The sequence below is a fragment of the Choloepus didactylus genome, chromosome 15 (assembly GCF_015220235.1).
Source record: "Choloepus didactylus isolate mChoDid1 chromosome 15, mChoDid1.pri, whole genome shotgun sequence".
Lineage (NCBI taxonomy): Eukaryota > Metazoa > Chordata > Mammalia > Pilosa > Megalonychidae > Choloepus > Choloepus didactylus.
The window spans coordinates 66,413,698-66,425,650 of record NC_051321.1 but is presented as its reverse complement, the minus strand read 5'-3'; the positions used below and the strand labels follow the sequence as shown (position 1 = coordinate 66,425,650).

Below are 11,953 nucleotides of genomic sequence, written 5' to 3'. Positions count from 1 at the left end.
CCCACCAGATGACCTCCAGAGGGCAAGGACCACAGCTGCCTTGTCCACTACTGCATCTCCCAAGCCGGGTACACAGGCAGCCTCTCTCAACAATGGCAGGCTGGGTAGACGTGCTGCTTTATGACCCTGTGTGACCTCTGTAGGTGTCAGGGAATATAAACCCCAAGGAGCTATCTGAGCTTTGCCCTCTCTCTGGTCACTGCTGAGTAAACGCCTCCTAACAGGAGGGGCCGACTAGCTGCTGAGTCCACACACGCAGGAAGAAACACGGCACCTACACTAAAGGAATGGTGCCGGGGAGACGAGGGGAGTCACCTGTGGGGCACCCCAGCTTGTATAATGCTTATTTAAGGTATGAACACACAAGAGCAGTGCTCTTGAACAGACCAGCCAGAAAGTCCTGGGGACCGAAAGCAGGTAAGACAGGGACACTGGTGGGATGGATTAACCCAACATGAGATGCATTACAGTAAACAGATGTCTTAGAAATATGAAATTAAGCTGGAAGACAAACTGGCTGAAGGAATAAGAAGGAAAGAAAAGAGAAGAAAGAAAGAAGGAGGGAAGGGAAGGGAAGGGAAGGGAAGGGAAGGGAAGGGAAGGGAAGGGAAGGGAAGGGAAAGGAGGGGAGGAATCTTTAAGACATCCAATTTGGTAAAATAAGTTACCTAAAAGACTGCAGTTCTCAGACTGAGTGAAGACTGGCCTGTTCTGCCTGCAGTGTGGTAAATGTGATGAACAGAAGTTTCAGGCTGTGTCACTGAGTACACTGATCGGGAGGGGAACTGGCTTTAGGCCACCCTTCCACAGAAATGGCTTCTCCTAAGGCCAGTGGACTCTGGTCATCTGGAAATATCACTGCTGGGCCTGGAATCCTGTCCTGAGGGAGCTCTGGCCTGTCACACACTCACAGAGGAGAACCAGGAGGGGGGACAGATACTCCTGTGCATCCCCCAGCCCTGTTTCCATGATAACAGAGACCCTCATCCTGTGAAAACCAAGAGGGGAAGCTGATCGCAGGCCCCCGGAAGCAGAAGCAGCTCGTCCCCTCCTCAGGGCCTCCCTGCCAGCCCCTCTCAGCCCCAGCCCCTCTGCTCCCCCACCCTCCCACCCACAATGTCCTCTGTCTCTAGCTGTGCATGTAGATGCCTCTGTGCCCAAGCTCAGTCTCTCTCGGTGGCCCCCCTTCTTCTGTCTGAAGACTAGCACATGTTCCCCCACCCCCTGATTGATCTATGCAGGGAGAATGGGGAAAACGACTCTTTAATTAATCTCCTGCCTTAATTAATTATCGTAATGGCCTTCAACTTGGGGGACGGAGGGGCACAATGTGCTTAATACGTTTTTACATCTACAAACACATTCTCTTCTTGGCAGTGAAAGAAGAGGCCTGTTTTGGGTTTGGGGTCTGTGGAGTGATTTATAGGGGCCATTAACACCAAAGAAGCCCTCCTGCTGTAAACTCATGGCCTGGCTTTCTTTGGTCACCTGAAATCCCACCCTCAACCTCTTCCTGTGCCCTTAAACTCCCCGTCTCCTCATCTCACATTTTCCTGTTCCCAATATTTCTCCTTCTTTTAGCCTGCTTCTTCCACCTGTGCCTGTCGCTCCTTTGCCCCACCATGCCCTTCCCACTGCTTCTCGCCTTCTCTCCAAGGGGAAACGGCCGCCGAGCGGAAGCTGACAAGGCGGACACCTGTTGGCTGCATGGAGGGAGGCATCACGGGCACAGAAGGTGGGAACCTGGGTCTGTTTGTCCTGTTTCTCTGTGGCGACCCTCAGCGGCCTTTAGGGGTGCCTCACTGCTCTGTGAGTGGGGGTGAAGGTCTCCAGGGGAACCCTGTGTCAACAAAATGCTTCAAGGCCTCAGCAGCCCAGGGTGGGGAAGCCCTTTGGAGAGGAGCTCCAGGTCTGCTGTGAGTGGGGAAAAGGCCTTTTGGGCTGACAAGAATTTCTAGAAAGAAGGAAGGGGATGAAATAAAGGAGAAAAAAAGTGCCACAAATCACTCTTCAATGAGGTGAGAATCTCCACGGCAACCTGCCCAGGGCTGAGAACCAGAGGCAGGAGATGCACCGTCACCATGGAAACCACATCCTAGGACCCCACTGGCATTGGTCTCTGTTTGCCTTTGCAGATGAGGTGTTGGGGGCAGGGGCTAAACTGCAGGGTCCCTCTGGGGAACTGGGGTGGGGGTGAGAGTGAGGAAAGAGACAAGAGGCGGGAGGAGAGATGGGAAGGCAGAGAGAGTGAGGTAGGAGACAGCGACACGGAGAGAGAAGGGAGGGAGGAGGGAGGAGAGGAAGTTTCCAGGCACCAGACAGCTTCTCTCAGGATGCATGCTTCAGTTCTCTGGACTTCTCTCCACAGAGAAGGAGGCGCCTTGTTTGCTAAGTGTGGGAATGTGCCAGTGACTTGAGTGAGGTGAAGGGGCATGAGCTGGAGCCCGGGCCGAGCCTCATGCCAGCTGGAGCAGAGGCACCCACCCCTCCTCGTTGCATTTATTCCTTCCTTGAGTATCATTTATTCAAGATGAGTACATGGAGCACGCCCCTGTGGTGCCTACCCAGTGACCCCAGCACAATTCTACAAAGCGTCTGGAACCAGAGGAACCCAGTTGGGGCCTCCAGTCCCTCCCCTGCCCCAGGTGCCCAAGCACAAGGGTGCCAGAGGGCTGGTGGGCAGCTGGGCCCCAAACCCAGCCTCCTGCCCTAATCACTCCCAGACACAGTCTGTGGTTCCCTCTCTCTGGGGCTAAGTGGCCACTGGGTGCCTAGTGCCACCTACTGGTGGCCATGGGGAGCAAGGTGCCCTGAGCCATCTCCAGAATTGGCTGGTCCTGAGTCCTCCGCCGCCGAGGAGGCCAGGTGTCTTCAGCCCAGGTGTCAAAGCAGGACCCTCCTCCAAATCCACACCCCCCACCCCCCACCCCCAGATGGCCCGAGGGCCAGATGAACTTGACAAATGAACGCCAGAACATATCCAGCATGGAGAACCAGTCCTGCTCCAATACTAACCTGCTGTGTGATCCTGGCAAGCCAGTTTCCTCTCTGGGCTTCAGTGTCCCGTCTCTGAAAGGAATACTGCAGTAAATTACCCCTCGGGGCTTCTCAGGGCTTGGGCAGTCTCTGAGCTTCTTAGCTCAAGTCAGAATTTAGTTCCTACCTGGAGGATTCCACTGAGTCTGAGAGAGACCAGGCCCCCTCCCCTGGGTCTCTCAGCTGCTCCACGGGCTGGGGGCTCTCTCAGCCTGCACGGCTCAGGGGCAGCTCCACCCAGGAAGGCACCAGATTTTCCCCATTCCTCCCCCTTTACCAGGTGGGCCTCACCAAGAAGGAGGCTGAAGCTAAAGCATCCAGCACCCACAGCACCCACGGCCACAGCCCACCACAGCCCCAACTGCCCTCCTCTATGGTCTGAAAGAGCCCCCTGGATCCATAGAGGCCTCCTGAAAATCTGTTAAGGGAGAGGGAGAGCCGGGGACCCAGCCTTCTCCTAATCAGCTGCCCCCTGCCCCAGGAACACAGCCGAGACACCACTGCAGGACACGAAGGGCAGGGAGCTGGCCTGGTCTAGTGGTCAGAGAAGATTATCTCCACCTCGTCGGAGCAGGGACAGGGAGGCACCAAGACTGCAACCCTAAGACGGGACTCCCCAACTCCTGGAGCGGATCAGCTAAGGGGCCAGGGGAATAGGGGATCTTCCCTCTGGTGGTCTCCACAGGAGGGTTGCTGCTTCAGTAAAGAGAGACATGGGGATGCAATCAGATGTCACAGGGACCCCTGTGGCCTCAGAGACCCCTGGCTTGGGGCTACATTTACCCGGTTGGCCCAGGTTTTTTTTTCCTTTTTCCTTTCCTTCCCTTCCTCTCTCCCTGGGGGAGCAGGGGAGGGGCAGCATTATAACTTGAAAATAAAGCCTCTGTGCTCAGCTGAGACTTTCTCCCCAGCCCCACTGGAAGCGACCAGGACCCAGCCCAGGCAAGGCAGGAAGGGTGGGCTGTGCTCATGAGGCTCTCGCTTCTGCCCCAAGTTGTGCAGGGGCCTCCTAGCGTCCCAGGTAATTCACTCAACAATCCCTACACTTTGACTAAGGTCACAGGCCGGGAGAACCAGAGAGAACCAGACACCGTCCCTGCCCTCAGAAACAAAGTGTGGGGTGTGAGCGCGGGCCCCACAGACGGTGGTCCCCAGAGAGGGCAGCTCTGGCGGGGGGACCCACGCTGCTTGTTTCAAAGCTGCTCGGGTGAATCGGCTGTGCAGCCAGGGTTAAAAACTGTTGTAAGAGAAAAGAACATTCTGTCCAAGGTACACGTAGGTGTTTTCCCTTCCCTGGCTGACAGCGTCCAGATTTTAGTCACTTCATCTGAAGAAGGTTTTTCAGAATTAGCTAAGCTCAACACTGCAACAGAAACCCCCTCCTCTAGGCCACCGGGCTTCAGAAGTAAACTTCTCAGCTTCATTATGTTGGTAAGTAGCCATTTGGAAATATTTTCAATTTTTTTTCTCAAAAGCAAATTACATTTTACGTATTCTTGAGTTAGGGCAGTCCATTTTCAATAGTGAGCTCACAGGAAGTGACCCGATACAAACGACCGTACAGGCATGCTGCTACATGCCGGGTGCTGCACACACACCTTTCATTTGGGCCTCATAGCCGCCCTCCATGGCACACCATCCCCACTTCACAGGTGGAGGAAACTGACGCATGATAACTTGCCCAAAGGCACACACTGAGCAAGTGGGAGAACTGCCTGCTCCTTGGTATCTATGAAACCAAGTGCTAGACAACAGCCCGTGTCACAAATGCCACGTTTATCAATGAAGCCGTTCAGCCCTGGGCCCTGAGTTAAGACAAGTGAATGTGAGAGGTGCTGATGGGTGTGGCACTGCGTAGGGGGCCATGGACACAGCACCCCACCCAGAGAGAGCACAGGCTGAGAAAGTGCCCAAGTCCCTCCTGCTTCCCTATTGCCTAGCAGTAACCTTGGGCTAGATAATAACCGAGTCTAAAACTTGCCATTCTGTCTCCCAGACTGGAAGCTGAGATCCTGGAAGGTGTGACTCAAGATGGGGCCCCAGGGACCCTGCAGCAGATCCTCTTCTTGGGGGCCCCCAGCCACCCTCGTCCTCCCCCAGACCTGGGCACCCAGATTCAGTTTGCCTGAGGCTGGAGAGTTGGGTCCACCTGTGTTCAAACCCCAGACGTGCTACCTATCATCCGTACAACCTCACGTGGGTCACTGTCACCTCCCCAAGCCTCAGGTCACCATCTGTGAAAAGGGAAAGCTGTCTACTTCTCTTTATTTGGGGGAAGACAAAATGAGAAAGCTTATGAACCCATGGAATAGGACTGAACCCTAGACAAGACCACAATAAATGAGGGACCACAATGGAATCATGTCCTCTCTCCACCAGAAACTCAAGTTGAAGTAAGAAAGTATAAGGCTATCCTAAGCCTGAGCTAGCTAAACAGAGGCAGAAGGGAGGATGATTGGATGGAGGGACCGATTTTGTGGACAGAGGTCATCATGCTCCCACCCAGACCTTCCACCAGGTGGCGCCATGGGGTAACCTTTAACAACGCTTCAGCTCCACGCCCCAGCTCCAGGGTGGCTCATCTCCAGAGGCTTCGGTGCAGACAGAGATGGGCAGTTCAGAGCTAAAGAAAGCCCAAGGCTCACCCACTCTTCATGATATCCCTCAGCCTCCTTAATCCAGATCTTCATCAAAAACCAGCGGCGGGGGGATGTACTGTTGATGCCAAGGCACATCAGGCAAAATTCATTAAGCACCTACTTCGGGCAAGGTATCATGACAAGCATCATCGAGGAAATCTGGCCTGGCCACTGTTTTCCCAGAATGGAAAGAGGCCGGGAGAGGGATGCTACCTGGGTAGCTAGAGGCGGTGGAGAGGCCTTTCGGGCTCGCCTTGGAAGGTAGAATGATTCCAAACCTCAGGGAGGCCCCAGGGGCTGAAGAGTCCTCCTCTCGCTGCACTCTGCCCATCTCTCCCATCCACTATGCCAAGCCCAGTCTCTGCCCAAAAGTCTGGTTTTGGTTCCTGTCCCAGGGATAGAGGAGCCATGAGAAGGCTCCTTGGGAACTGGCCAAGCCGGAGCTGCTGTTCGGCCTGATCGCAGGCATGGTGTCCCCCTCTGGAGAGATGGAAACATGACTCCCCACCTCATGGGCTAGCTGGAGGGTGGGGAGAGGGAGCACTTAGTGAGAAAAGGGCTTGGACTTGGGAGAAGAAGGGTCCAGGAAGCCAGCAGGTCCACAGACACTGGAGCAGGAACGTAGCCCTCCCCACTGGGTTGCCGCAGGCAAGTCAAAATTACCCCAGGACACCTCCCTCCTCCAGCCCTGCAGAGGTGGAGGTGGGCCCGGGTGAGACCTGAGCTGTGGGCTCACTTGGGTGGGGGGGGTCTGACCAGCGCTCCCTGGAGGCAGCCAGGTCACAAATCGAACCCAATATGGAAGCCCAGCGCTTCTCTAAAACCTGGAAAGGAGCAGAAGCTGCCCCTGAATCTGCCCTCTTGGGGGGGTTAGATCCAGCAAGGCAATGCAGTCTGGACGGGGATGGAAGGAGGCCAGGGAGGAAGGGCCTCCCCTCCTCAGGATGCCCCTGATGAGGCCAAAGCAGGCAGAGGCCCATTGGGGTCTGAGCATCCAGCAACCAGGGTAATGGGCCTTTGCCTCTCAGAACACGTCCATACCCCTGTTCTCTCAGCAGCACAAAGCAGAGGCAGAGACGCAAGCTCCAGGTCCCACTTACAGCGACACAGGCTGCACAACTCCAGGGGGTGCCTTCAGCACACTATGCCACCACCTCTGCCTGCAGGCAAGGCTGCCCCTTGGCTGTTGGCAGCATGGTACATGGTCAGACCCTGGCCTTCCAGAAGTGAGGTCCAGAGCAGAGGTTACCAAACTGCCTGGAGCCCGAGGGGAACAGGGAAGGTGGACTGTGGAAAGAAGGGTCGACCAGATGAGACCTGGGGGAGAATGGGGACAGGAACTTCTTTCTCCAACTTCTAACTCCCAACCCCTTCCCAAGCCTCTGAGAGGCTGCCTCTGCCCCCAGCCACTTGGGCACACGTCCCTGCTGTCCCCGGCCCCTCCGCTCTCTGTGCCCACGGTCCCCCTTACCCCTTCTCACACCATCTGATATCTCTGTCAGGAACAGAGAGGAAAGCCCTGCTCCCCTGCCCTCACCAAAGCGTTTGGCCTGTACCCTCGATTCTCCTCAAAGTGCTTGGGCTTTGGCAATGGAAACTAAATTCAAGAAGATATAGTTCACCCGAGTCTATGGACTCAGATCTACACCTTCTAAAGATATTTTATATATTGGGGGTCTACTTTAGATGTATTTCTTCAGAGTCCCACAGCTTTGAAAAGGGAAAAAGGAAAACCCCAGCCCTAGAGAGAAAGCTGAGGGAAGAAGGGAGTGGGGGGAGGGGTCTGCACAGGAAGCAGCCCCTTCCCTCCTGGCTGGGTGGGAGGGGTAGAGGGGGCAGAACAGAGGAGCTGGGGCAGGAGACACTGCGGGAAGCAGCCAAGGACACCAGCCAGCGCTGGGCCATCCCTTGCCCAGGCCTCAGAGGGGAGCCAGACCCTCCCTTCTCCCTCTGAGATCCCCCCACCCACCTAGAAGGACCCAGCACCCCTCCCTCCCCTCTACATGCTCATCATAAAGGAAACACGTGTTCCAACTGTCGCCGGGAAATAGACACAGAAAACATTCTTTGAGAAAGGAGTTCTGTTCCAATGCCACAAAGCCCCCCCAAGAATGTCTGCGATAAAGGACCCAGGCCCCTCAAGGGCAGCAGCAGACATGGGGGCTAAGAAGGTGGCAGGGGGGTAGGGGGTTCTATCTGGACAGTCAGTGTGGCAGGCTCTCGGGAGGAAGGAGGGAATCCATCTCTTCTCCCTTCCTCCCCCACCACACACCCCATGGTGGTTGGCTACCCCAGCCTCTCCAAAACCTGCTCCCCTCCCGCAAACAACCAGACCCTCAAGGATCCTGACCAAAGGGTGAGAAATCTGGCCCCAGGGCAGCCGAAGTCCTCAAGTTCTCCCAGCCTCTCTCTAACCTGTCACCCTCAGCCCTCAGCCGCCCACCGCCTCCCTGTCAGGGCCTAGGCGCAGACCCAGGGCCCAACCAGCCAAAACTCCAGGCCCCTCTCACAAAAAGCAGGACACCCTCACCCCCTGCTCTGGAGAGGCTTCACCCCACATGGACTGAGTTGCCCAGACCCCCACCTTCTAAGGGAAGTATGCTGTGGCCAGAGGTTAGAGAGCTTTGGGAAGTTCGGAGCATCTGGGAGCCTTGGTAAAAGCCCTGGGGAGAAGGGGAGACCCCAGACCTGCACCCGGACCATCCCATCCCCACCTCCCACCCCCCAGCCATTATGGCCACAGGACCCCTCCCCCGGGGCTGACCTTCAAGTCTAGCATCTCAGAATGAGCCTAGAAGTTATCCAAGCATCAGACAGAAAGATGAGAGGCACATATCCAGGCTTTACAGAAACACTCCTCCCAGCTCCTGTATCCCATCTTCACCCTGCAAGGTCACCCGCCCACTGTCACCCTGTTCCTCAAGCCCAGCCCCTCCCAGATCACGTCACCATGTCTTCCAGACTTGCCTGCCAGCTGTACCATCATTTACTAATTTCTTTACACGGACTCATTTTTACTTAAATCTATTTATTGAAAATGTCACCACAATACATAGCATGCCAGTATCATCTGTCATAAATAAAAGGAAGCCAATAAAAAATACAATTAAAGCAAATAGTACTATAAAAGTCTGGAAACTTTTCCCACCTGCCCTAAGCCCAAGGCCTTTTCCCTAGTAAAAGGAGAAGTCAACAGAGGCTCCAAAGGTGTTATTTCATATTGGCACCAAACTGAGACTTTCTTCTTGGCATAAATGGATTGAAAGAGAATTGGAGAGGGAATGCATTTCTCAGTCTGATTCTGTATCATTTAATGCAGGCCCTACACCACCTAAAAACATCTCAAGGACCCAAGTATTTGCCCAATACTTTGGGAATACTGGCCTAGAATCTCCCTCTGCATCATGCTTAACACACATGGAAACACACACACCTGTGGTCCCTTCTTTGACCTTACCTTCAAGGCATCACCAGATCCCAAACCCATGTGCCTGCCCCACAGATACCTTTCCCACCCACCCCCAGAGGTCACCGCTGACTCAAATGGGACACCAGGTAGACGAGGCCCACCAGCAGGAGTCCACGAACTCCGAGCATCATGAGCAGGAAGAGGAGCAGGATGGAGGTCACCGGCTCCACAGCGTGGTTGCCAAGATGCCACTGGGGGAAGCCCATGTTCACCAGCTGCCGGTTGAGGTCATTGAAGGGGGACTGAGCAGCACCCAACCTGGCCCCCAACTGCTGCTGGCGGGGACCCAGACCCCCCGGGAGGGTACCATGGCCCCTGTTGAGAAAGCTCTGGAACATGGAGACAGAGAGAGACAAATGAATTCTGAGACGGCTTCTCTGAAGTCAGGGTTTTTCACCAGCCAGGGAAGAACTCCTCTGGGCCGGGCCCTGCCCTCCCAGAAGGGGGAGGCTATATATAAGGAAGGGGTGAGTGATCCCCTAGAGCCACCCAGGGCTACTCCCTCCTTTCTCAGCAGTCACCAAATGCCACCCACAGGAACCCCCACAACTGAGTCACAAGCTCTCAGAGCAGAGAAAGTGCCAAGGACAGGGAAGAGAGGAGGGGGTCTCAGCAGGTTGAAGACAGCCTTTGAGTAGGTGTTTTTAACACTCATTACTCCTTCCTTTAAAATAATCATTTTGTGGCCATGCACTCATCTCCTTCATTTACTCTCCAGCTTCTCTCCTATCCAATAGACTTAGAAGAGGGATGCTGGCTCCAATGGAATTTGCTAACCAGGTTAAGGGAGAGAGAGCTCTTGAGTTTCAAGTCCAGGGAGGCTGCTTGGAGGAGGGAGGCCTGAGGAGGCAGAAGGCTGAGAACAAATCCATTGGGCTTTCCCCAAGTCTTGACCCTCTGGGCTTCCCAGCCAGTATCTCTGGCAGAGACAGCTTCAGGCTAGAGAAGGTGAATGACCAGCAGGACAGACTTCTGGGGAGCTGAGGAGTAACCGACACGGAGGACAGGAGGAGGCCAGCTGCTCCCCTCCCACGGAGGATGATGGGATCTACCTGGCGAGGGGTGCTCCGATGCAGTGGGGTGGTGGTCCTCACACGGGGGTCGTCGTCCTGCACAATCTCCCCATTGGCCAAGATCCGCACCATCCTCCGAGGAGCCTGGGTCCCTGCTGGGCTGCACCTGCAATGAGCGGCCAGGCAGGGGGCTGACGGAAGCTAAGCAGCCCCGGGGTCCCCCATAACTCCAAACTCAGTGACCTGTGACCAGGGGACATTCTCCCAGACTTCAGAAAGTGGGAACAATTTCCAAGAGATAAAGCGATGTTTGCTTTCAGTGGGAAAAACTGCCATTCGGGATGCTCCACTGGCTACCCGTGCTGAGCAGGCACTGTGACTGCAGTTTTAATAAAAGAGGAGAGAAAGAAACAAATGCAGGTTGTCTGCCAGACAAAAATCTTTCAGACACTGGGGACACTATCAAAAGGATCCCCAGAGAAGGAGGTTTTATTACTAACCGCCACCATCAGTGCCAGCAGGTACCTGGAGCCTTGCTATGGCCCAGGCACGGTGGAAGCCCAGTGAGGCTCACCTCTCTGGGGTCAGGTGTGCACAGGAAGGGGAGTGGAGGCACAGGTTGGTTTAAGCAGCTGGCCCAGGCTCACACATTAACAGGCAGGAGAGAAATGTAAAGCTGGCACTCTGGCTCCAGGGCCTTCCCTGGGTACTAAACACAGAGCCCAGGGCACCAGCATCCCAGCCCCACTTGACCCACATCTCACGTTGCCTTCCGTTAAAAATGGGTACCGTGTGCTGTTCCCTCAGGGAGCAAATGCCAAGGACCTCGGCCTCTTCCTACCCACCGTCCAGCAGTCCTAGGAGATCCAGGCCCCATTTCAGAGGGACTCAGATCCACTGCCTGGCACACACCACAGCACAAGCTCAGAGGGGCAGACCTTGCATGTGGGGATGTGCCTCTCACCTGTCCCTCACTTCTCAGGTAGTATCTCGCTGTCCTTTGCTAACAGGACAGGGTCCAGCTTTTCCAAAAGAGGGGACGAGTGAGGGTCACTGCTGGGGCCCCACACTGCAGACCCCGGGGCCTCCCAGTCCTGTCCTAAGGCCCTTAATCCCAGGGTGCTCATGGGCCGGGGGTGGAAGTGGGGAAGTGGGAAGTGGGGAAGGCTGTGTAAAGGCCATTTTTCTCAGGACATGAGACAGTTTCCATCGCAGTTTTCAAAACCACTCGTGACACACATCCAAAAAGGGTTTAGGCGCCCCTGTCCTCTTGCCCGTGGGGCTCCCGTGGGGAACGGAGGGGGGTTTTTGAAGCGTGCTGCCCCCCGGAGAAGGCCAAGAAGGTCATGGTCCTCCGCGGGCTCTTTATGCTTTGTCATCGCGCCCGGGCCGGGTGTGCTAAAGGCGCGGCCCGCCCCCCTCAGGGCATCTGGCACCACGGGGCGGGAGCCTCCCCAGCGGCAGGGATGGGACCCCCGCAGCCCCCCACCCCCGCCCTGCTGCTGGGGCAGGAGGGGGCTGAGGGTCCGCACGGGCTCCGAGGAGGGGACGCTGCTCAGGCCACCGAGGCCCAGCCTCCCGAGCCTCGGGCCAGCTCCCTGCACAGGCCCGGGGTGGGGAAGGGATGCGCCCCGTCCCCCTCCTCCCCAGCGCGGACACCCACCTGCGGGCTGGCGCGCGGGCCTCGGCGGCGTCCACTCGCGGCTGCCGGGAGACCGCTTCCTCCCGCCTGGCCTCGCGGGAAGCGCGGCGCGGGAGGGGCGCGGCCGGGAGGGCGGCGCAGCAGCCCCCTCTGC

The 11,953-nt window shown here is 56.2% G+C and overlaps 1 protein-coding gene and 1 long non-coding RNA gene across 3 annotated transcripts; one reads left to right on the top strand and one right to left on the bottom strand.

The window, feature by feature from the left end:
- Window positions 1–272: 272 nt before the first annotated feature.
- LOC119510516 lies at window positions 273–5,375 on the top strand. Of its 2 annotated transcripts, XR_005211957.1 has the most exons (4): window positions 273–417; window positions 1,658–1,735; window positions 3,317–4,467; window positions 5,033–5,375. It is a non-coding gene; the product is annotated as an uncharacterized LOC119510516 (long non-coding RNA). The 2 variants fall into 2 exon arrangements; XR_005211955.1 differs by lacking the exon at window positions 273–417 and having other exon boundaries at window positions 1,132–1,735.
- Window positions 5,376–8,683: 3,308 nt separating this feature from the next.
- On the bottom strand, window positions 8,684–11,922 carry FAM241B (family with sequence similarity 241 member B). The gene is made up of 3 exons (XM_037804812.1): window positions 11,821–11,922; window positions 10,197–10,323; window positions 8,684–9,473 (listed from the first exon to the last, which is right to left on the bottom strand). The coding sequence occupies exons 2-3, from the start codon at window positions 10,287–10,289 to the stop codon at window positions 9,204–9,206; spliced, it is 363 nt and encodes a 120-aa protein (XP_037660740.1). The 5' UTR covers window positions 10,290–10,323; window positions 11,821–11,922; the 3' UTR covers window positions 8,684–9,203.
- Between the last annotated feature and the right edge of the window lie 31 nt (window positions 11,923–11,953).